At 42.5% G+C, this 25594-nt stretch overlaps 1 protein-coding gene across 2 annotated transcripts in view; it reads left to right on the forward strand.

Moving 5' to 3' along the window:
- MRTFA (myocardin related transcription factor A) overlaps positions 1-25594 on the forward strand; it is a 76592-nt gene that overhangs the window by 40786 nt on the left and 10212 nt on the right. For both annotated transcript variants that reach the window (XM_064420158.1, XM_064420157.1), the window contains exons 2-7: positions 5326-5391; positions 20607-20662; positions 22230-22305; positions 22969-23130; positions 24560-24735; positions 25190-25345. In XM_064420158.1, the coding sequence (XP_064276228.1) occupies positions 5385-5391; positions 20607-20662; positions 22230-22305; positions 22969-23130; positions 24560-24735; positions 25190-25345 (633 nt within the window). In that variant the 5' untranslated portion in view covers positions 5326-5384. The remainder of the gene's footprint in view (positions 1-5325; positions 5392-20606; positions 20663-22229; positions 22306-22968; positions 23131-24559; positions 24736-25189; positions 25346-25594) is intronic.

Consider the following 25594-nt stretch of genomic DNA (forward strand, 5'->3'; position numbering starts at 1 on the left):
ACTGCAGAAAGGTAGAGGTGTTGAACTAACTGGCAAGTTCCTATTGCAGCTTGTACTGTATTAGTGATTCCTTGTGAGTTAAGAGGATGCTGTAGTCGCTCAGTGCCTTCAGAATGGTCTCTCCAGAGGTGCTGAACAATGTACAAATAAATGAGCATTAAATTGCTTTTTACTGTCTTTACTTACGCTTGCACTTTCCTCGACTTAGATAATGAAGTTGGGCTAATTTCACTTGTTCTTCAGTAGTTTTGCTTCCTAATCACATGGTTTATTTATTGGGTTGCAAGGAGGAATTCCTCTATCAGCCAGACTGCTTTCACTAAATTTACAAAATTGATAAATCACGTCTGTGAGCATACAGCCTTTCTTGTTAATACACAGTTAGTGTCTTGCACTCTCCCATTTTGCATGGGTATCCCAGCCCGAATTCCAGGGAGTTCTGCCTCCTTCAGTCCCTCTGTAGGGTTTCTTTTGGCTCTACAGCCTTCCTTCCTTCCTGATCTGCACTGCTGCTCTTGCTGTCCCAGTTGTAATCCACCATATGGCTGTGCTTAATCATTACCTTGGTTGGGTGACCTTAAGTATCACTTGGGATTCCTGGCAGGAAGGGTTTTGCAGAAATGTGAGCACAGACTCCCGTTGGTAGCAAGTCTGTATTCAATAGAACACGCACAAGGTCTCACCACAAGCTGCAGTTCACAGCCGTGTGCTTCTTCTTGCTAGTTTTTAAAAAACAGGAAATACAGGGTATTTTATTAATTTCTTGTCACAAACCTTTCCTGGTATGTGAGACAGTCTTTGAAAAGAGATTTTAATTTTATTTTTCTCTGTTGAAATGCTGAGATGCAGGATCTGCAGTCTAGTTTCTGCAGTAGTTCCAGTCACACTGCTAAAGGCAGTGCAGTTTAGAAATAGAAGGGCAGGCATGCTGCTGCAGATTTAGGTAATGAGCTGCAAAAAACAACTTAGCTCATCATAGATATTTGCTTTTGCTTCTGCTTACTACCAATGCACCCCTGAACTACCACCAGAGCTGGAGCTGTCCTGAAAGTGCTCCTGTGGGTGCAATCTCTTTATATTAATTATATGCTGTTAAATCTGAGCTGCCAACACCTGTGGGTAGCTGGTCCTGGAATATGCCTGTGGGTTGGTTCCTTGTTGAGAAAGTTTTGTGCTAAGACAAACACAAAATAATCATGACATGCTGTATTTTACTAATAGGGTGACTCTGCTGGTAGTAGCTGTATCACAATATTATTTGTCATTTAATACATCTCCCACCATCAAAGTTCTCCTTTACCCCTCTTAAACTGCTGGCAGTTGTTCTCTGTCCTAGCTCCCAGATTTCTCTGGAATGTTTTCCTAATTCTTGGAACGCTCCATTAGTGATATGAAAACATTGTTCAAAATTTAATTGGGAACGTTTCATACTTGTGAAATAAATAAGTTATACCAAACTTTGAGTGGGAAAATCTGACAAGCCTACAAATCCCACTAAATATTGCATATGGTAGAAGGGCACCAGTTTGGAACTTATTTTCTAGCCAGCAGTTATACACCATTCTTTGTATGACCTGATTTATTCTTAATTTGAAAAGTAATTTACAGGTTAAGTACAGGGATAAGGAAACAGAACATTGTCCATTAGTGACTGAAAGACTTGCACTTCATTCTGTCCTAGAGTAGCTTTGAATTTCTCTGGTCATTCTAGCCCTTTGGCTGAGCTCCATGTACAACAGCCTTGGACTGGTGCTTGGGACATCTGTTAATCTATATATAGGATTCACACACTTGAACATGTAAACAGGTGATCTCCTAAATATATGAAATGGCATTGGGAACTCCAAGTACTTAGTTAAGCCAAAATGTATTTAGGAGTGAACTGAAATAATCCTATTTGCCCTCCTCCTTGCTACAAAAATAAACTGTATTGGGAAAAAAAAAGTATCTTATGGCTGATTATAACTCGTGCTTAATATATATGTATATACATTCATAAATCCCAGGAATTACTTAGTGCTTATAAAAAGGGTCCTGAAAATTACTGTTTTCCCCCCATTTTTCAGTTTAGTTCTCTTGACAGTTGCTAGTTTCTTGCTGTGAAGGGACACAGGGTTTAAAAATAAAAGGTGCATATAATGGGTAGAGAAAATGGGTAGTAGATGGTAACTAATAAAGAAATAAGATGTCTTTAGAAAATTTGTCAGGGAGGAGGCTGCAGTCAGGAGGTGAATTTTAAGTCATTTGATGAAGTCTCTAGCAGTCTGACTGAGAGTCATTTTTAATAAATCTGGGAACAGCAGGGAGACTTCAGAAGAGCAAAAGACCGATAACGTTTTGCATCACTGCTGACAAAGGGTGAGTGAGTAAAGAGTGGCTCATCTGCTGTCAGTTCCAGGAAAAAAGATGGAAAATTTGATCAAGAATTTAGGTGGTATAAGAATAGCAGTATAATCATGCTGATCAGCTTTTCAGTCTGCTCAAATGTGTTTCTGTCATTTGGATAAGTGAAATGTGGTTGCTAGGGGTTTTGTCTAGGTGCAACAGACTTTTATAACATCTTTAACTTAGTAGCATGGTGTATTTTGGTTTTAAGAAGTATATTTGAATTTAATGAAGTACTGCTTAATTGGATTAAGAACTGGTTGTAATCATAGAAAGCAGAAAAGTATTTCTGGTTGAGCTCAACCTGGTGCAGTCTGGAAACACATGCAAGAGGCTGTAACAGTGTGGACAGGACAAATACTAGTGGAGGAATAAATTGTGACATTAAAAAAAATAGTTTAGATCATTTAGGCAAATGGAGACAGTTGAGAAAATGCACATTAATAGGGGTGACAATACAGATGTGCATCCAGGAGCAAGAAATGCCAGCCCCATCTGTGTGGGGAGTTTTTAGCTGAAAATCCTGGCTGGGAGGTGAAAAGGAAACAGTAGGTGTGGTTAGAAATGTGAGGGAAGGTAGATGGTTGTAGCAAGGAAGTGGCAGAAAGAGCTGGCATACGTTACTAGATGTGTAAACAGAAAACATGAGTAATAATGAGATTATCTGCTGGGGAGATGGGCCTGCTGCTGTAGGCTTGTGCCTTGCCTGTATACATTTAGTAAAATGTGCTAGTTTAGGGTGTGGATATATGGGCTCAGTAGGAAGTAATGCCATGCACTGAGATTCAATGGGCTGCTCCTAATGGGGCAGAAATCACTCAGTGAGAGAGTGCTGTGGGAAGGATGAAGTCCAACTCCCACCTTCAGTGCTGGCAAATACCAGGGTTGTTCCACTACAGCTCCTGGCTACGTGGCCATCCTCTTCAACTCACTGATGCAAAAACTGGTGCCTGTTTTGACTGGGCTGTGGTCTGTGTCAGTGAGTCCATCCACCAGTCAGGGGGACCTGAGAGGTGACGGGGAGAGTGAGAGATTTGACACTGTCTCTCTCAGCAAGGTGTTAGATCAAGATTTGGGTTTTGATAACCTCAAAAGGAGTCCAACAAATGAGAAGCTCTGTGAGCAGGCTGCCTGTGAGCTGTGCTAGCCCTCACACTAGCACAGAAGTCGGAGAGCAATCTCATGCTGGGTGGGAGGAAGAGTCTGGAACTACCACTTCTGTTTGCAGTTTCACAGCCAAATGAAGGGCCTGTTCCTTCCCCTCTCTGTTCCCTCCTCCTCCTTCTGGCTCTTGGCTGATCCCACACAGAATTACCATGGTGCTCTGTACATCCTCCTCCCCTCTCTCACTTCCATGTACTAAAAGAAAGTAGTTTCCTGCCCAGGATGCATATATTAAGAAATCGTAGTTTGTCTTGAGAAACAGAAGAGAGGTAACTTGTTTGCACACTGTGTGCACAGAGGTATTTCCACTGGTAGGAGGTACTCCTCTCACTGTCATAAACAGTTTCAGGGAAAGCTACTTCAAGAGTCAGTGGACGTGGAAGCCAGAAAAATCCAAGAAGAAAATTAAATGTGATTTAAGTGAAGGTGATTAGGTGCTATGGAAACAACCATAGAAAGGAAGAGATGGATCTCTTTTTTTACACATATGAAGACCAGAACCCATTTTGGAAGATGTATCTTAGTCAAATGCAAACTGCAGATAGGAGGTTGAAAGAAACAGGTAAAATGTGGTGATGTCTGTAAGTAGACAAAGTGGCATCTTCTTATAAATTTTTTGCTCTCTACTTTAGGGAGTGTACAATACGAATTTGGATATAATGTATGAAATTAATGTACTGGACAAAGTACTTAGGAGACATAAGGGTTATAATGGGATTGTATAGTTAGACTGTAGAGAGCAGTTTTGCTCTGTAGTGGTTCCACAACATTCGTGTGGATTTTCATTATGTGGACTATAAAAAAGGCATAAGAGAAATTCAAATTAAAACAGGGGTGATGAGATGCATTGCCATTCATTTTATAATATTTTATGTTGAGCATGCTTAGGAGTTTGGGCTTGATTGCAAATGGATTCCATGATACTCAGGTTGTCCTATTTTGAGATGTGTGTCACATTCATGTGAATTTTTTCTTCAGTTTTGAAAGGTTGCTTTCATATGGAAGGTGTCTTTGACTGTAAGAACAATCAAGAACGCTTTGATTGTATAGTTTAAAGGGAAGCTGCTGTTATAATCTAAATGTTGAAATTATTGTTATTCCAGGGATTTGCACTAAAAAACCCCAACTAACTGCATTTCACACAGGTCATGAATATGTTCTGTTATGCTAAAATAAATAGAAAAAATTCTAGTGATAAGGGGATTCCTTTTGTAGTGGAAGGACACTTCTAGATGTATCCGTGGTATTTCACTTTCATGAGATGTTTCTGAAGGTGAATTTCTGAGCTGAGGAAGGAAATCAGCCTTGTAATTTAGAGTAACGACCAACAATTTTGACATATCGTTTAATCTGCACATAGTAATTAGAGTTTTCAGGAGTCATTAGCAGCTGGGGTGTCACTCTGTGTTTATTGGAGGACTGTCAGCTGGTGTTTCTCTTTGTTTGTTTTTTAATATTAATGGTTTGGAAAGCAGTTGGTGCTCTAGAAAGAACTGAGAAACAGGCCTGGCTTTGTGGATTTTTATCACCCTGCCAAGACCCTGCGCAACTTCCTCTCCCCCTGGCTGCAGCAGCCTACGGAAACCTGACTGCTGGGGGCCACTTCTGCAATTGCAGCAGGGCAGGGCAGCAGGGTGGCAGGGGGGGCTTTTCCTTCTGCTGCTCGCCAGTGCCTTGGCATCCAAAGAAGAAAACAAGATGCATTTGAAAATGTCTCTTCAGTTGTTCCTTGCACTGATGGGTTTCCTTCTCTCCCTTCTCTCTGCTGTCGCGCAGTGCTGCAGTTGAAGCTCCAGCAGCGACGCACGCGGGAGGAGTTGGTGAGCCAAGGGATCATGCCGCGTAAGTACCACTTCAGTTCTTTGCCCTGGTGGTTGGATGCATGGTTTTTGGTGGAGAATGGTTTCCCATCTGATTTGAAAGGTCAGGTTCTCTGCTTCTGCATGGAAAACATCAAGTGTGAGAGCCCCACCCTGTCCCACCCAGCCTGGTCCTTCTGAAGTGTTGGTGCCACCTCCGATACAGAGGAAGAGAGCAATGGCTGCAGTAACTGTACTGCAAAGCTAGGCTGGTGTTTCATCTCAATGCACAGTCTTCTGGAGAACACACTGTGTTAGAAGTGCCTTATATACTTGACCCATGGTGGTAATCAGTTTTAACAGGCTTCCTGCCTCCGCAGTTTCTGTTCTTACAGTGTGGCAGCTCCCCAGACCTCTGGGGCACTTGTAACTTTGTGTGTACATATTCCATAAACTGACCAAAACCAGGCATGGTGTACAAGATGTTAACCAACAAGGGACCCTCTTTGTAGAGGGTCCCATGTTTGTATGTAGAAAACAGCTAAATGAGCCCTATGGGCATCAGTCATTGCCCTTCTTGCAGGGAAAGGCAAAATCTGTGCAGGCTGAGAGCGTGTGCTTTTCTGGGTAAACAGAGAGGATCTACCCTAAAGTCAACCTTCCAGTGTCAGATTAGTGTTGGAGAAGGTGTTTTTTGTTTTGCTCCCCTCCTTCCCTCAAAAATGCAAAAGAGGTGACAAATAAGTTTTGTCATGCTTTGGTACCTCTGAACTAGATGACTTACAAGTTACAATTTGAAGTAAAGCCACACAGCAAATGTTTTCTTTTTGAGGTCCTCTCAGTTTCACACAAAAGCTGGAGCAAAATGCAGTGGATCAGAAATGTATTTCCTTCTTTCAAAAGCTTTCCTGCTGCCCTGTTTCAGAAGCTTTACTTGAAGATGGTGTATTAATGAGGATTTTCTCATTTCTTCTGTTTCTGGGATGCACACGGCAATATGACACAGTGCTGTGACTTAGACTTTGCTGAGGGCTGAAGGTTCGACTGGCAGCTCTCTGAGTGAGGAGAACCTGTCAGCAGCACTCTGTCAGCTGAAGTGGCTTGCTGGATGGCAGTGATGTTCTTTAAGAGGTTTCTGGGGCCCCTGTTTAAAACTTGTGTTACTAAAGCAAAAAGAAAAGATTGTGCTGTCTGGATGTATCATACCTGTTGTGTATTTTTTAATCTGAGGAGCTTGTATAAGAGCTTCTCCAGAATACACTTACTGGTTTTGGATTAAAGACTCATGTCCCAGTGGCTGCCTTTTTACTAATGCTTCTCAGAAGAAAGTGTTCCTGACTTCTTTGTGGTGTCCTGCTTTAGGTGGATGTGTATGCAAATACTGTATTAACTTATGTTCAGTACTGGCTTTCTTCAAAGTGTGCCTGGCCAAACTTGTGATTCCTGAGAGGGGTCTGTTTTCTAGGCCTTTTGAAAATGAGGCCCTTGCAAGTAATTCAAGTAAGGCATCCAGAATAATTAGTGAGTCTTAAATTTATTTAAAACATAGTCTAAATTACTAGTCTTTGCAGATTTGTGCCCTTTATTGCTTCATTTATATCTCTTACATGTGAATTTTGTGATGGACCAAAGAAAAATACTTCGTGAAAATACTGACAACACATTAAAAGGTTCTTTCTTTAGTGGAAAAAAAACCTACTTTAACATATCTGTTCTAAACATGATTTGAAATTAGTTTCTCCCAAGTAATGGTATCATTTATCCATACCTGCCAGCTGGAAATAACCACACATAGGGAAATGTTTAAAATGTAATTTGCCTGGGCAGTTTTTGAAGAGAAGATCAGATGTGAGATAAATTGTGATATATTAAAAAAAAAAAAAATCCCATTTTTAACCTGAGAAGTAAAGAGGATGACTAGGGACCGTGTTCCTCCAGAAGGCATCTCAGCGCCAGGACAGCTCTACATCTACTTTCAGGAGTTCCAGAATAGACTTTTTTTTAACTGCTGGGAATATGCAAGTATCCTGTACTCTTTCTCCCTTTCTTCTCTGTGGTCTGTGTCTCTTGTCAGTGAAAACACTGAGGTGCTTAATCTTGTTCCACTGTCATCTGTTACTGGGCATGGCAGTGCTGGACTTGTGTGTCCCTCTTGAGTTTGTTAGCCAGGAACCAAGCCCCACACAGTCCTAAGTGATGATTCAACAAAAGCATAAAAGTTGGAATCCAGAGGATGCTTTGGTGCTGAACTAAAAGAGCTGGAGTGCTCTTTGCATGTCAGATGCTGGTTGGCTTCTTTTCTTTCCTTTATTTTCCATCTGGAGAGTCTTAACACTCTTGAGAGAACTGTGGTGGTTGCAGTTCTATCTGCATTACAGCTTGTATCAGGAATGTGTTTTTGAAGTGAAGGCCCTGATTGCACCTGCCTGCTGTGCCTTGCTTTGCACCATAAAATGAAGTTTGAGAGCTGGATTAAATTGGAATGAAAATAAAGTGTAAAATATTCTGCCTAGAGCTAATATGCATTCAGCCCATGGGACCAGACTACAGCTTGTCTGGCACCACACCTCCAGTTCACCTTCCCATCCAGAGTGGGGATGTCACTTCCTCACCATCAACTTGGTTTCTCTTTTGGTCTTACTGTGCTTTCCTACGTGTTCCTTTGGATTAGCCTGTGATACAGATCAGTTCCTGTATATCTTGAGGCAAACAGCCATGGAAAAATCCCTGAGCCAAGTGTGGGAGAAGTGAAAGGTTTTGTTTTACATGACAAGCTATGGTACTGTGCAAACTCCCATTGGTACCTTTGGCTCTCCTGTCTGAATCGAAGCCCCACATAAAATTTGTTCTGCAAATTGGTGCCCTAAAAGAGAAATTTCATTGCAGGCTTCCATCAACACAAGGTTTTTGGACACTGTAAATATGAGGAGTGGGAGATGACACGTTTGTGTCACCCTTATGTGAGAGTAGAGTCATGCTGCTCCTGCTGTGCTGGTTCATAACAGAACTGTGAATTGCTTATTTTGTCCCATGTGGAATTTTGTTTATATGGTAGAGTGGAAAGGCAAATGTTTCAACATTTTTTACCAAGTACACTTAATCTCACTTAACCTTCCCAGCCCACCAGCCACCTACAGTGGGGCTTTGCTCTCCTGAAAGATTAGTGTATTGTAGCAAGAAAAAAAGTATTTGTAGGCAGTGAAAAATGATTCAAAATAATTGCATTTTGTGCTTCATTAATTCTTCTTGCTTTCTGTTACCACTTTGTGTAACCTTTTACTAGTAGCAGGATCCATTAGTTCAAGATTAAAATTCTCAATTGCCCTTAGAAAAATGGTGGGAAGCAAGTCTTCACCTGCAGCTGACATATCTGTGATCTGAGTTAGGATGACAGTATCTTGAAAAAAGGAGAGCTGGATTTTTATGTTTATTCAGGTTTTGGCCTATTTTCTAACAGTGCAAATAGACAAACCTTTTTGCTATTTGCATTTTTTTGTAGCTATGCAGAGATGATTTTCATCTTCTTGTCCTCACAAAATACAAGTTATACAAAATCTGCTGTCTGTATTCAACTCTTTGAACTCTGTTGTGCTGTAGAAGAACAGTCAGACGCTGTCATTTTTTAGTGTCAAATTTAAAGGTTATAGCTATTGTAAGGTTTTTGGGGGGAATATCAAACACCCCATTTTTCACTCTTGAAGACAGTGTTTGAAACAGTAGCTAATGCACATCTGAGTAGAAAGTTATGTGGAAAATATCTTCAACTAAAACAGCAAAAATTTTTAGGGGAAAGACATTTGGCAAACGTAGCAATACTCCGTAATGCAAAATATGTGGCTCTTTTTCTCTTTTGCAAGATTTAAAGCTTCACATGCCGTTTGTTTTATCTATCAGGATTGTGGTCTTTGGCTTCTGGCTGCAAGCACTAAACACAGGCAAGAATGCAAGGTTGTCATATGGCACAATCCTGCAGGAAAGCTGTTTTGACCATCACATCTAGCCAAGCTGGCGAAGCAGAAGTAGATAATTTCTGGGAATGTGCCTTGTGTTTCTCTGTAGTGATGCTGTGGGAGTCTCTGAAAAATGACACAGGCATCTTTTGAAAAGGGCACTGCCTGCCCTGGAAGCTGTACAGGCTGAGAATTTCCAGGAGCTTCTTTTTCACTTCAGTATATCTGATGTTTGCCAGGTTTTGTGCCCACATCCAACTCCTCTGTATGTTTGTGTTCTGGGATGCAGAGCACGTGGCTCTGTGTAGATCCAAAGAGGATGGAATTTGTGCATGGAGATTCTAATGGGGCTGCTTTAACACCTGCTGGGGTGTTTCCATGCCCTAGGTCTGTGCTACCAACACTCTGATGCCGTTGCTGCTGGGACGTGCAACCTGCTGGATGCTTGAGCTTATTCCAGAGTACAAGAGTGCATTTTATCCTCAGCTCCATGAGGGGAGCGTGCCATGGTTCAATCCAGCATGTCACATGATTAGAAATTACTGTAATACAGCATTAGAAATCACTGTAATACAGCAGGCAGTCTAATGATTATCATCTCATTAGGCCTTTCATATCACTTGCTGCATTTTTTATTAGCAATAGGGTTAGCGGACAAAATGTATTATTTGTTATAAAACTAAAATGCAGTATTTGCTTTTTTGGGAGTCCATGAGACATTGCTTAGAATGAATTTTGAAGGAATTGCTATTTACTGGAGACAGCTGGTGAATTAAGAGTACAGAACACAGGTCATGCTTTGGCATATCAGTGTTGATCATCACCTAGACAAAGCTTGTAGTAGCTGGTCTTCTGCATCCAGCACAGCTGCCATCACAAAAACCTAAGGATCTTTGAGATACTGAATTTGGGAAGCAAACTGATTGCCACATGTGAGTTTCTAAGGTTAAATCATGTCTCTAGACTTCAATATCTCAACCCCAAGGTCTGGCCATACATTCACACTTGTGTTTGTGTAGGGGATCTAAATGCTATTTCTGCTTTAGCCTTTACCTGATAGTCTAACTGCTTTTCAGTTTAGAAAAAAATAATTTTTAAAATACGTGAAAATTATGCACTTCTAGCTTTATTGCTGCATGGCTCTGTAATTAATATTTATGTTAATATTTTCTTATTTATTCTTATTTCTAATTATGAATCTTGTTGATTTACTCTGTGTGTGCTAATTGGAGGAGACCTGCCAACCTTTGGTTCCTGTTACATACAATAGCTACAGTAGAACTTATTACATGTCAGAAATAAAACAAAAGCAAAAAAAAGTTTTATAAATTGTAACTGTTAATTGGCAAGTAGGAGCATCTTTCTATGTTTGTCAGAGAAAGGAGGGGCAGCAAGCTGTTGGAACATGAATAATCCACAGGTGCAGTATTTTTCATGGCACGAGCTGTTCTGCCATCATGCTGGTGAGTTCAGGGGCAATTAATTCTTCATGCCTCGGATAGATTTTGTCCTCTACATAAGGGCCAGGATAGATGAACTGCTGTGCCTGGGTGGAGTTCTACTGACTTGGAACTGTTGCAGTGTGGCTCCACAGCCGACATTTCAAGGTTGTGATGTGTTCTATGAGAGCTGAGCTAAAGCCATTGCTTTAGCACCCTGAAATATCTCTTCCTGCTACGTAACGTGTCCCCGTCATTCTCTCACCACTTCACATACCAGATCTTTGTAGTGACATTCCTGCAGTTTTATGGAATCTATTTATAGTAATCAAGCAAAAATACAAGTTTTCACTTCGCTGCCATTTTATGTCTGCTGTTCTGCACATTGGCAGCTGCTTCTCTTTCATGCTTTTAACTGGAACTGTAATTTCATTTAGGACAAGGAGCTAAAAACATATATGTGGACTGTAAATAAAGCTGCAGCTAGACTTTTAATATACTCAGTGTCATGCTCTGAGAGTAAAACTGGAACACTAAGCAAGTATTGTAAAATTAAAAAAAAAAAAAAAAGTAGAGGACACTTGCTGTAGCTGTCCTCTACATTTTTTTTCTGTTTCTGGTATGTTGCACAGAAATCTGTAACTGGTTTTATTTTAGTTTGATTGTATACCTATAACTTGTCTCCAAGAAATTATTTGCTGGTTATTTGACTTTAATAATTTTTCTTAGAGCACAATTTCAAAGCCTTCAGGCTTTGTGTGTAGAAGGCTGTCTGTACATTTAAGCTGAGAGTCTCATTGTCAGAAGACTAAAAACTGCATCTGCTTTGCTTTTATTTTTAGATATCTGTCTATGTTCTCCATGTGTCTGTATGATCTGTGATTAATAAGACATGATTGGAGTAATAAAGCTCATTGTGTTAGGATGAAAATGTGCTGTTTGCCCTTTCTGAAGCTGTAGAAGGAAGACCATGCTCAGGTGTTTGATGGGCTGCCTTTGGTCCTCGATCCCTGCCATGACAGAAGATTTAACTCTGCCAGTTGCAAGAGAAACGTAATAGTTCAGGGGAGTAAAGTCTTGACAGGCAATACAGTTTTTTCCCTTGTTCCCACAGTTGTCTCAGTTTCATTCTTGTTGTCTGGGAATGGTCTCTCGTTTTTGTGACCCCGTGCCTTTCTCACCCTGGGCACTCTGGAGAGTTATCAGAAGAGTTTGCAAAGGCCAATTATCCATGCAAGACACAGGCATGAAGTCTGGTCCATGAATGTATGGATCAAAAGGTTCCTGGCAGAAGTTCCTTGTGTCCCTTTTCCTTTCCAGTTCGGAGGTGGCATAATCCTGATTGTAATGAAACTTTGCCTTTTTTTATTTCAGGATTTAGGTAGTGTCTTTTGAGTGCAAAGAGTTAATGGTGATGGATGGAGCAGATTGTACATTATTTGTATTTGCTGTAAATGTTTTTTGACACAAAGCCATAGCCATAGTCATCCACAGATCTGATAACTGTTACCATGGGTGACAATTTCCATTCTGCTTCTAAGGAGGATGAACTTTCTGAGAAATTGCACATATGTTAGATTTTAAATTAACTCAGTGTTGGGCCTTGGAAAAATCTTAGTCCTTTCTGCCAGTAATTTCATGTTTACTGTGACAAAATTTAGGCTTTTCATACAGTGAATGAAAATCTTAAACTTCAGCTGCATCATCGGTGGGATACTCTGTACTGAAGTTACTGCAGTCTTGCTGAAGGTGGGCTCTGGAGCAGAGCCTGCTGCAGGCACTGGCAGCAGCTCAGCTGCTGAGTGTCCCTGGTGAGTGAGCTGAGCAGGCTACCACAGCTCCCCTCCCGTGTGCTTCAGCAGCCAGGGCAAGCCCAGTGCAGGGAGCTGGAAAGGGGCTCCTCCTGGGGAAAACAGCTGCCTGAGCTGTGCAGGTTCAGAATGCTGAGCCAGGAGAAGGGCAGGATGTCAGGGAGGATGTCAGGGAGGCAGGACCTCAGCTCTGCCTTCCACAGCAGCCTGGGGCTCACAGGCCATCTGCAGCAGGGGCTTCATGTGGCTGCTGTTTTCTGTGTGTGTCTCTGTTGGCTGGAGTAGCTGCAGCCCTGTGTCTGTAATGCTGTGCTCTGGCAGTGCTGGCAACAGCAGCAACGTGGGAAGGAGCCTTTCTCCAGTCTTTCATCTGTTTGGGACTAGGAACACTCATAATCCTTCAGTCCCAGTAACACTCTCGTTGAAGGGGGTCACTGAAGGGCAAGCTGCATTTGTTTGAATGTCAGAGATGTGTTTCTTACCTTCATAAACATATTTGCATTGATTTTTTTATGACAGTCTTAATTTTTAATTTTCTGAGTTTATGTATTTTGGGATTTGAATAATCACAATTTACCAGTTGTAGCTTTTTTCCTTATCTTTAATTTGATACTCATATTTTACCCTTAATCCAAGGTCATTTACCAGTGTTGAGGTATGGTATCAAGAATTCTAAAGTGTGATCATTCTGTGTTCTGAGTGAGAAACTCCCCAGAGCTGCAAATGGAGAAAAGGATGCTGATGGAGATCTCCCTTCTCTCAGCTGTGTATTCTCCAGCCCCTTTTCATATTTCTGCAGCACACAGCAGCAGCTCTTTGACACTGCCCTACTGGCAAGATGACAACCCCTTCTGTGCATGTGACCCAGTTTTTTAATACCTTTTTCTTCCATGCTGTGTGAAATGCTTTTTGAACATGCTTTTTGAAAGTGGGGTGAAGATGAAGGGAGGAAGAAAGTGCTAAAACTGCCTTGCTCTGTGGTTCGAGTTGTGTGTCTCTTAGCAAATCCTATGGGTGGGAGCCCCACCCTCAACCAACGGCGGAAGTCATCGAGCCTATTTCCAGTACTTATCTCATCTTTTTACGAAAGCATAGTAAACAAGAGACAGAAACCAGAATTTGGTTGAGAGCAGGGGTGCATAGCTGCAGCAGAAGGCCTTCTGCCTTTCTGAATTAAATCAGTGTGTCTGAGTTTGGGTTTGGATATCTGTCTTTGTCATAGCAAAGGAAGGTTTTTCCTTTCCCTTAGGAATGAGTCTAACTGAAGAGCAAAGTATTGACTCAGTATTCTGAATTTAGCTGTAGCCTTTCTACAAACATTGTGTGTTGTCTTACCAACTGATTTGCAGTTGAAATATCATCTTGTTGTCTATGATGAGCTAGATACTATGGCCAAGGACAGCTCATGTGCTTCCTCTCCTCTGTCAGTCTACAAGTCTGATAGCCTCGAGTAGCGATTTACTGATTACAGAAGGCTTTGCAGCCTCTGCTTCCCACAAGGCACTTGAGCTATGAGGATCTGTGCAGATCCTTTTGCCTTTCTTTCTTCCCTCTGTTTGGTTCCGTGCAAACCTCAGTGTCTTCTGTCAGCTGTATAAGCAAATGCAGGGTGTATGGGGATTTTGACCTCTTTTTCTCAGCAGTTGGGTCAGTCCCCTTCCCCTGCTGTGTTTCATTCTTAGAGTGTCTCAGAGTGGTTCTGATTCCACTTATTTCTCACGCTAGGTGACAGGAACTCAGAGGTCTGCCTATGAATATCTTTGAAAGCTTTGCATGGCTAAAATCTGCTTTTTTATACTGTGGGATAAGCCCTGAACAGAAATGTGTGGGCCATTTTACCCAGCTTTTTGTCTCTGCTGTTATGTTGAAGATTTGGATTTGATTCCTGATCCTTACTTCAGTCTGTTGTTCATAGCAGCACCAGTTTGGTGCTTTGCAGCAGTGTCTCAAGGCCTGGCTGGATGGGGCTTTGAGCAATCTGGTCTAGTGGAAGGTGTCCCTGCAACCATAGCAGGGGGATTGGAACTACATGATCTTTAAGGTTTCTTCCAACCCAAACCATTCTGTGGTTCTGTGATTCATTCACACTTTGCCATCTGCAAAATGTGGCTTGGACTGGGGGAACACTGAACTCAGGCATTGCAGTTTTGCACCCTGTTTCATAGGAATGAATACATAGCTTTGAAGTGAATATTAGCAACTTTCATCTCTGGGCTTTATATGGAAAAGTGTGGTGAATGTAGATGCTCTTGTGTGCTGCTGCTTGGTTTTGGGGGTCAGATGGAATAACACAGTTGCAATGGATAGCTGCAACATTTTTGAAGCAGGGTGGAGGCGCAGAACAGTTGCATCATTGATGTGCAGGGAGATTGCTCATGGTAGCTAAGGGTGTGGCCACAAAGATGCTAATGTTTCAGGAATTCCAGAGATGAAGCCTCAAAATGCCCCACAACAGGCAGCAGAGACACTAAAGAAATTGGATGCTTGTGGAAGGAATTTCATGAGATCCTTGCTAGCCAGCCCACCTGTGGCAGGAAAATCAAGTCCTGCTGTCAGTCATCTACAGGTGAGGGGTAAAACTCATCCTCCTAACAGCAGATGTCACAAACTGCCACAGTTGTCCAAGTGTGACAAAAGTGTGAACAGCTCAGTGGAGGTCACCTGCTGGACTGTGCTGTCCCAAGCCCCACTGGTGATGCTATTGCCCCATCTGTCACTGAGCCTTTCTTAGTGCTTGTTGGGCCATTTGTAACACCAGGCTGCCTTCCTGTGGTGGATGGGGCAATTTGAAGATGTGGGGGCCATGGTGCAGAAGGATGGGGCTCCTGCTAGAGTGCTGGCCTTAAACTCAGCCTCTCATTCCTGACTTTGTCTGGCAGGGCAGTTGTGCTCAGCTTTGCTGACACTATTATTTGTGGAGCCGTGCTGTAAGCCAGCATACCAATCCAGGTTAAAATAACTCCTTCAAAACAACTGTGATCAGAGTCCACAGATGATTTTGTCAGCATAACCAAGGGCTGACATGCTTTGACCCAGACCTAGGTGCAGGAATGAGGGAGAAATGGAACTGCAGGTTACTGAGGCTGAAAATGCCATGTACATATCATGTAGAAATAAAATCAAAAGGCAGGCAGGAGGTAACCTAACTGAAATTGAGCGTTGCAGAAGTTACTTCTGCATTGTCAACTATTTATTTTCTGCATACAGTGGAAAACAAAAACCCAACAGCTCATACTGCTGTTGTACTTTGGCAAGTTTGGTGTTTTTTTCCCCTCTGGCAACACTCAGTTCTCATCAGGGCTCACTCAAAGGTGGCTGGACAGTTAGGTCAAGGATTCAAGTTAAGTTTGGAGAGGGGCAGGTGCCATGGAGAGGTGCAGGAGATACTTTATGGCAGCAGTTCCATAGCAGAGCTCCCTGTGCAGTACAATTGGAGCATCAGTGGCAAGGCAAAAACACGTGGGACATGGAAAGCAGGGAAAAGGAGATCATTGCTGAAGCTGGATCTACCAGCAGACTAAATATTTGTTGAAATGCTTCCCAGGGAATTCAGGGTATTAAATGTGGTTTTGCCCTTCCTGGGTTTAGTAAGGTGCTTGAAACAGCCTTTCCTGATGTTTTGGAAGCAAGCTGGGACTACTTGAAGCTGCCTATGCAACTTGGAAACAGGATGGAATAAAGGCTTGGTGTCAGACTGGGAGGCTGACTTGAGCAGGGTTGTTGGGTGGGATGGAAAGGGAGAAAATCAGTGTTTGACAGGATTCAGTATTTTCAGTGCTGTGATGTAAACAAAGGAACAGTCAGTCCAGGTTAGTAGACTGGGGGGAGGACAGGACTGGGATTCCCAATGATGGAGAAGCCAACAACTACAGAATAAAGTGAAAGGCAGAATGTCTACATTTTGTAACACCTAGTCAGTGGCTTGAATTGAGGATGAGGAGTGGCTGGCTTGGTACCAGCTCTGCAGAAGAGGATTGGAGACCTTTAGTGGATGGTGAGACAAGCACAAGTGAATGTTGCTTGTTTTATGTACAAAAACAAGGCAAACTGGCTGGGACATGTGGCTGAGAAGTGTTATTGAATAATCATTTATCTCTGTAACAGCCAGTGAAGCCTAGGCTGGAATATGTACCCAGTTCTGGACACTAGGCTTCAACAAAAATGCACCTCAAATGGAAGGAGTCCAAGAGACTAAACAAGCAAAGGTCTGGATAATGCTACCTGCAAGGGAAGGTTGAAGCAACTGCCTTTGGTCATTTTGTATATCAGAAGATTAGGAGAACCAAAGTTTTCAAAAGGGATAGGTGCAGAGGAAGAAAATAAATTGTTCTCTGTAATCTTTGCAGGTAAGGTGGAGAACAAAGAGTATAAAATGTAGGGAGGAAAATATAAGTTAGACATTCAGAAAGGTTTTTAAATAGTAAGAACATTTGTGTAGTGGGATAATTTCTCTGCAATAATGCTACATTTTTTCAGGAGAGGTCTCCAAGAACAGGTTAGACAAACTACTGTAAGGAAAAGTTTGGTGTATTTTATGCAGGCTGAGCAGTCAGAAAGCATCAGGTCATTGGAATTTCCTCATCCCTAACCCTCTGTGGTTATACCTGATGCTTCAGGTCCTAAGGGCTGTGGACAGAGTGGGAATGCTGCCCCACACCCCCCTGGTTTGCAGAGGTTCTGCCCCACCAGCTCAGCCCCTCATTCATATACAGTGCCAGGAGCCACCACAGCTGATGGGGCTGAGAACGACAGAGCTTTGTCAGTTTGGATAGTTGTGAGTGGAATGGATGGAGCAGCACTCTGGTGAGCGACCCACATTGCTTATGAGGCACAGGAGCAGTTTTGCAGGGACCAGTGCTAAGTGGCTGGGAAGGGGTAGGGGTAGGAGCAGGAAAAGGGGCATATCTGCACTTTAGGGTCTCCTTTAGAGCTCACCCAGAGCCTTATTGCTTCAGAGTTCTTCATGGGATTATATTTTTCCTTTTTTTTAAATTTGCTGTAGTTAACAGAGTTGCTCCACAGCTCTGGGTTAAGTAGTTATTTCAAAGCAAAAAAATGTGCAAGGATTAGTTAACTTCAAGTGGAGCATGATTTTACAATAGACACCCTGTTCTGACATATCAACCTCATCCTAGATTGCTGAGGGAAGCAGTGAAGGATTTGTGCCCTCTTGACATTTTCAGAGGTCAAATATGAAGTCCTCTGTCATGCTGCCAGCCCAGAGAGCCACATCCCAGTGCACGTTTCAGAGAACTGGCCATGAGAGACTGAAAGTGTTCTTTGCAAGATTGTTCCTGTGGCAGCTCTGCGTTACTTACTATTAAATGCATCTGTGTTTTTCTTTTTTCCTACTCAGGGATTCTTCTCTTGCTTTGTTCTTCTGTATGCAAGAGTTTTCCTGGACTGCCTATGACACCAGCTCAACTCCTGCAGTTGACTTTCCTGGCCATTAGCTGTGGTCAGGGAAATGTCACTTAAAGTTCATCTGCTGCCTCATAGTGACAGCAGAGGTGGGCAGGAAGGGGAGAGTAAAGAATTAATTACTGCTGCGTCTGCGCATTCTGCTAGAGAGCTTTGGAGCACTCAAGATGAATCCTGCTTCGCTTGTCTCCAGGGTAGATGTTTATGCTGATTTAAATGTTCCTTGCTCTCTTTGCCCAAGTGGACCTGAGCTTTTATTTTGCTTTTGTGTGAGATGCCCACAATGAAAGGAAAGCACGTTCAGGTTCAAGCACATGGGAATTCACAAGCAGCTCACTCGACTTGAAAAGAGCATTGTTTGTTCCTTGCTCTTCATTGAAGTGCCATGGTCAGGACACCTCATTGCAAGCATCAGCTGAGGCCTTGTTGGTGCCTCAGCTAGATGGGGAAGTTTTTTGCCTTATTTTTGTAGTTGTTGCAAAACAATATCCCTACCATACCTCTGGTTTATCTCGAAGTGTGTTTCACAGCTTGTGCAACTTTCTCTGGTGATTTCTCTCTGTAATCAGATTTATGGAACTAGTCTGAGCAGGAACTATTTGCCCATTGTTGTAGGGGTCTATATACACACTCACTGTGGTTTTCAGTTATTGTTAATTTATTCTACAAATTATTCTTCATTCACTTCTGTACTCCAAATCCCATCTACGATGCCTGGCATGTTCAGAATTCCTGCCACGTGGACTGAATTCTACTTCTTACTCCATTGATGTGAACCTAGAGGTGATGCCTTTCCCTGGTCTTAAAAAATTGAGAGCCAGACAGGGTTCAGGGATAAGGGTTTTTACCCCAGGATTTTAATAAGGATCCTTACGGTGCACCACTTCACCGAGGTGGGATGTGCCACAAGGCATGCACACGATAGCTGGTGTATACAATTTACAGACCTCACAAATCAGCATATCTAACAAGGATGCCCCAGTGGGAGGCCTGGAGGAATGGTGTGATATTCCCCCATCTGAGGAATTCCCCCTGGATGGGCCAAATGTCTAGTTTACAGAATATGTTCTAGGGAGGACCTTGGTTTCCCGAGATAGTGCAGGGCTTTCTGGCCTCCAGCTGTGAGGCCTTTAGGATGTTTGGTCTCCTGGCCTAACAGAATACTAGGACAATTCTAAATTATCAGACTTAAGGAATTACAAGTATGCATCCTAAGAATATTGAGGATTCAAAAAGGTATATAAAAGAAAAGGCAAAAAAATAATCTTGGTATCAGAAGGAGACTCTATATTTCACACAATGTGTCTCAAACCTTTCTGTGGCTACTCAGTTTCATTCTGTAAGAAAGTGTAGAAGGCTCCACATGTGTTAGAAGTAGTTTCTTAAGTTGCATTTATGGAGGGGCTGTTATTTAATTCTTTTGAGACTTCATTATGAACTTATATTTGAGAAATACTTAATGACTGATCTTAAGTGAAACATAACATCAGCAGACTATTTTTCACAGGAGCTAGATGCAACACTTCAGAGTTACTAACTCTTTGAATTTAGTTTTCTGTCTTCCAAAGACTTGCAACTTATCTTTTAAGCTGAAGTTCTTTAACTTTTCTGTTTAGCTGGATGGTAATTCAGATGGTTTAAGATATGAGTATTTTAGAAATATGGAAAGAAATTATTACACTCACTTCAGCTACTTAACACAAAGCACAGTGTGGTCGTTTTTTAAAAAAAACAAGCTACTTGCAGCTTCAGGGAAACTGTGAGGAGCTCCTGACACCATCAGCCCCCCCAGCCCTCTGGTTTTACTGTGGGACGTGAGCTTTGTGTGCTCCAGAGGAGCCAGGCAGAGCGAGACATTCCTGCAGGGTTAGTGTGGTCCTGGACAGCAGAGGATCAGTTTCTTAAAACCTGATCCATTTTGGCTCTGGTTTTAAACAGGGCCCAAGGGGGTGAGAAGGTCTGTTCTGTGGAGAGCTGAAGTTAATTCCTCAAGCTGTGGTTTTCTGTCACTAGACAGACAGATGTACTTTTCTCTCCGAGTGTCCCTGTTCTCACAGTAATTTCTCTTGCAGGGAGCAGTATATGTGTGCTGTGGAGCCTCAGGGTTCGCAGCCAGTCCTTGCATGTGTACAAAACACAGGTCCAGATTCTGGAAAGACCTGCAGCTTCCTTTTAAAGATTAAAAGATAGTAAAGGGGATTTACAGTTCATTCACATTGTCCCCCATCCTTCCAACAGTTTGACCTCTGCAATGTTTCAGAGCCATTCCCACAAGGGTCCTGGATATCTTACTCTCTATTGAAGCTTGTAAAAGGCTTTTTTTTGGGGGGCTGTTTCTGAATCCTGCTCTTGGACCCAACTTTGGGAACAGTGATTAGTTTGACTAGGAGTGTACTTGTAGACACTTGTTAGACACTTCAATGGCCCACAAAAATTTGTCAATGTGTCCCTGTGCTGTCAGATGGAGTATGGCACTTTCCATTGCTTGGTACCAGCTGCAGATCTGCCTCAGTGTGTTGGAAGATGCAGGAGGCAGTTGCTGTGGTGTGTTTGTTAACTTAGTTGGCCTGAAGGGTTGTGCAGTGAGAGAACTTCCATCATTCTAATTAATTTTCTAAATGCTTTTCCTCTCCACAGCTCTGAAAAGTCCAGCTGCATTTCATGAACAAAGGAAGAGTTTGGAGCGCGCCAGGGTAAGATGAAATATAATCTTTAATGTTTTGGGCAAGTCAGGAATAGTATGTCTTGTGTTTTGGGCATCCTGTAGCTGCTAAAGAGATGCAGAAGGGAAGTGTTCATATTCTGGATGTAATGCAGCTTTCTGTAGTCAGAGGTGTATTAGATGGGGGGTTCTGAGCTTGCATGTGGTGCTGGTTAACCCTCAGTGAAATATGCCTAAAGCCATTGAAAATGGTGCCTGGATTTTCCCTAGAGTCATCTTTCTGGAAGTGGCTGATACTCTTCTTCCCCACTGTCCAGGCACTTGACATTTTTATTTTTATGGTGTTTGTTTTGCCCTTAAATGCTATTAAATGCTCTTATCATGTGGAACTCAGTTCCAGCTTTGAGGAAAGTTTCTCTGCTACCTGCACATGCAATTTTTACCTAGGAGACTAGAAAAATTGAAAATTCAGTAGAGAGGATCCCCGCAAAATCTTGTGACACTGAAATCACAGACTTCTGGCTCTACAGAAAGAGGAAGCCAGGCATCATACTTCATGTACCACCTTTTCTAACTGGGGAGTTTCATGATAAGTTCTGTTCCTCAAAAGGCCTCTGGGGATATTTTTTTCTGATTAGCCTACAGTGGAACGAAACTTGTTATGACTAAGTTTTGTTTTAAAAGTGAAAGCAACATAAGCAAAAAAAAATAACAGCTGTGATTAAAAACTGTAAGGGAGGCATTTAAACTGTGGAAGGATTGCAACAGGGGACTTTGCATTAAGACCAGTGACCAAAGGGCTTTTGCTTATTTCTCTTTTTTTCCTAAAACCTTACTAAGTTAATATTTTTATGTGGGCAGCTGAGCAACTGTGGTGCAGTTTTCTGACCAACTTTAATACTTATTTTCTCTGAAGGCCCATCCTGATGTGCAGTACTTACCAGTCTATTACCTGCTGCTTCCAGCTTCCCATTCCTCAGCAGTGCAAAGAGTAACATGTTCTGCCTGTCAGGGTCATCTCTGTGCATTGCTCCATAACACTTTCTCTAAAGACAGAGCTAAAAGCAGCTCTGGAAGTGAAATCAGCCTTGTCACAGCATTGAAATTCTGTCCCCCAAGGGTCAGCATGGGGTCTTTAGCTTAACAAATAACATATCTTTAGTCAAAGTAAAGAGTATGCCCAAACTACAAGTCAGCCCTGAATGCCAGCAGTACATGAAAGTATTTTCTGTGAACAGTGGATCCAGTGCATTTATCTTTCACGTAAAAAGAAATCTCATGGATGTTTCTCTGACACAAGTTAGTGATGGTGCATACAATGGGAAAAGAGGACTTCAGCTCCTGAGGAAGTCCTTCCCAGTTTCTGTTCTGTGGGGCAGCATTGCACAATTGACTGAGGTCATTACAATAGAAGGTCATCTTTAGAGTAAGCTCTGGGTGCCCTGGGACAGGAGATAGGTCCCTTCTCCGTTTTGTGCTTATTTAGATCTCAGTGACAGCTAAAGATGGTTGTTTCTTTTCATTGTGCTGTTCAAGAGTCCTTCACTCCTGTGTCTGATCAGCTGAAAGTGGTTCTTGCTTGTCTGTTTTTGCTGCAGACAGAGGACTATCTGAAACGCAAAATTCGCTCCCGGCCAGAGAGATCAGAGCTGGTTAGGATGCACATTCTGGAAGGTATGGCTAGTGCTGAACATGAAAACATCAACAATAAACTTTATTGGAACTACCTTTTTAACAGCATTCTGCTTTGCCTCTGATCCCCAAAGCTTCCTTCCACTTGGGAATGGGCAGAAGATCATGCCTGTTGCATGATTCCTTGAGAGGGATTCAACTCTGTTTGCTCGGAGATTATTCTCAGTAAAATACTGTGTGAATTCAAATTGTGCAGTTTTGTACAGCTGAGCAGCAATGAAATAGAATGACCATGGATTCCTCTTCTGCTAAGGGAAGACACTATAAAATGTCCAAGAGGGATTGAGGCAGATTTGATCTGATTAATAACAAACCTCAGCTTCAGAGAGGGAGCGCTGTGCTGCTGCTGAGCACCAAGCTTGGGGCACAACCAGGGGGAAAATATGAACGAGAATTGGGTGACATCAGTTTGAGAACAGTGGATTTGTCAAAAGGGCTACTGTAGTTATCTTTATAACCTAAATATACATAACATCTCTCATATCTTTGTAGTGCATAGTTACCTGTTGTTATCTATCAACTATTTTTCTGTAGTTACCTACTGTTATCTACAGTTACCTTTTTGAATAGAATTAAAATACTGCTGAAGGGCATGGCTTGACCTTTGTTGGACTAATGCCATTTTATTTACTTTCCCCCAAACAGAGACCTCAGCTGAACCCTCCTTGCAGGCTAAGCAGCTGAAGCTGAAGAGAGCCAGACTGGCAGATGACCTCAATGAGAAGATAGCGCAGAGGCCAGGGCCCATGGAGCTGGTGGAGAAGAACATCTTGCCTGTGGAATCGAGCCTGAAGGAAGCTATTATTGGTAAGGTCAGAGGAAGATCTTTGTGGAGGGCATTTCCCACATGTGGCTGTGATTACCTGTCAATTCACCTGCATATCTAAGAGAGTGCAATCCCATGGCTGGTCTCATTTTCCTGGCCCAAAACCACAGGCTTTCAGCCCAAGGACTTGAAAAAGCAGATCTTCTTCTGGCCCAGATAATGCTGTGGAAACATTAAATTATAGGGAATGTGGACATTCCAGAAGAATATGAAAGCAGCTGTATACCCTAAAGACTTGAAAGTCTGTTGAAGATTGTATTCCCTAGACTGTCTCCTTAAAATCCCTCTCTCAGTATAACATGTCAACAACGTTGGTCAGGGAGAACCCACTGACTTAGATCAAGAGGGGAGACAGAATATAAACAGGTGTGATGAAACAAAAGATGTCTGTGAACTCAAAAACTTCAGAGGATTCAACCCCTTTAAAAATAAACCAGAACAGATGTAAATCATGCCAGTGCCATTCCAAGGGCTGAAAGGAATGCTGAGGAATAGCCTTCCCACTGCCTCAGCAGTGCTCTTTCCTGTCTCCCCAGACTGAGCAGTCTGTGTCTGTGGTTATTCATCTCCTCAAACACACACAGCTACTGTAAAGACAAATGGGACACAACTGTGAGCAAGATGGAAATACTTTCCATAAAAAAGGAAAAGGATAGTGTTGTGAGAGACCCTGGCTTCACTATTGAACAAGAAGTAGTTGAGGAAGGGTGAACTTGTGAACTGAAGCATAAGAGATGTGGCTTCCTTCTGACGGAGCAAAGTACATCTCTGGATTCCTCTTGATTTTAGGTGAGGTGCAAATGACAGTAGTTCCCTAATTAGCAGGATTAATTTGAGAAAATGTACTTTGGTACATTACAAGTATACACTCATGTGAATTTATCTACTGGTGTGTAGATGGACAGAAATGCTGATAGCAGCCAGGGCCACCACTTAATCCATAGCCCTTATTGCTTGTGAGACTAGAGGACAGTTTGGGATTCTGTCTTCCAAGACAGAAGAATCCAAGAGAGATTTTACCCTTCCACCATACAGGATGAACACTAGAGAAGCCATGATTCAACCTTATACTGTCCAGTCTTCTTCTTTGGTGCCAGATGATAATGAAATAAGCCATGTCACAGAGCTGGGTTTGGGCAGACCTGAGTATCGCTTCTTACACTCACTGATCTTGCCTGGCTAGGAATCCAGGGAAATGGTTCACCCCAGTCCACATTATTTTATTTTACTGATAGGCAGTGGATGTAAACACTTAAACCTGATCTAGTTAGGACTCTGTTCTCTCATTTTTAGCTGGTGCTTTAAGCACAGCTCTCCACATGCCATCATTGTCTTTGTGAAACATCTAGTGTCAAGCCAAGTAATTTCTTATTCCACTTTACAGACCATGATTGATGTTTGTGTTTTTAGTTGGACAGGTGAACTACCCAAAGGTTGCAGACAATTCCTCCTTTGATGAGGACAGCAGTGATGCCCTCTCCCCAGAGCAGCCAGCCAGCCATGAGTCCCAAGGCTCTGTCCCATCGCCGATGGACTCCCGGATCTGTGAGGCTCTCCCTAGCACCACTGGTACATCACTAGCTCAGGTGAGAATGTGGAGGCCTCCTGCAGTGCCCTGGAGCTTCAGGCTGATTTGTGGCAGAGGAGCCTAAAAATGAGACTAAGGCTTCCCTAGGAGATACAGTCTGTGAGATTTCACAAGGGGTCTTAGTTCTGTGTGGTGTCAGTGACATCCTCCTCTGGTTATTCAAAACCCTCATGGTGGTGTCTTGTGGGAAGTGGGCAGCCATTGCTTGGTGATACAGCCTATGTGCAACTGATCCCAGCAGGAGATGCTGGGAGATACAGGTGTTGGATTTTGATTCCTTTTCTGCCCTCAGAAGTTGTACTGCTTCTCAGGGACAACTGAAGCAGTGGGTTAAAGGCATCCGATTAATGACTTGAAGCCCATGCTTTCTTCTAAGTGGATACTTCCTGCACTCTGTTAAACTGTTTCCCTCCTCTTGTGTATATTCATTCTGCCTTTTTCTGTTCCTGCAGGGTTCATCCCAGTTGCAGATTAGTGCAGACTCCAGTGAAACTCTTTTCCTACCTGAGCAGCCACCTCCACCACTGCCACCTCCACCTCTTCTGCCCCCTAGTCTTACCAATGGAGTGGCTCTTACTGCTGCCAAGCCCCCACCAACACTCATTAAGGTACTGTTTTGGCTGATGTCTTCATTGTTGTAGTCTAAAGGAAGATAAGAAGGTTACTTTTAAGCAGGTTTGGAGTTGGAAGTATTAGATTAACAAATGCAAGGGGAGGAAACATTTCTCACTAGTGTCTTCCTCTGACACTGATTGTAACATATTTAATGGGGTTTTCTGTTCTGTGGTATATTCATCTTCTATAAAACGGATGCTGAATGCAAAATGTTTTGAAACAATCAGTGTTATCTATAATTA

The sequence above is a fragment of the Passer domesticus genome, chromosome 5 (assembly GCF_036417665.1).
Source record: "Passer domesticus isolate bPasDom1 chromosome 5, bPasDom1.hap1, whole genome shotgun sequence".
Taxonomy (NCBI): Eukaryota; Metazoa; Chordata; class Aves; order Passeriformes; family Passeridae; genus Passer; species Passer domesticus.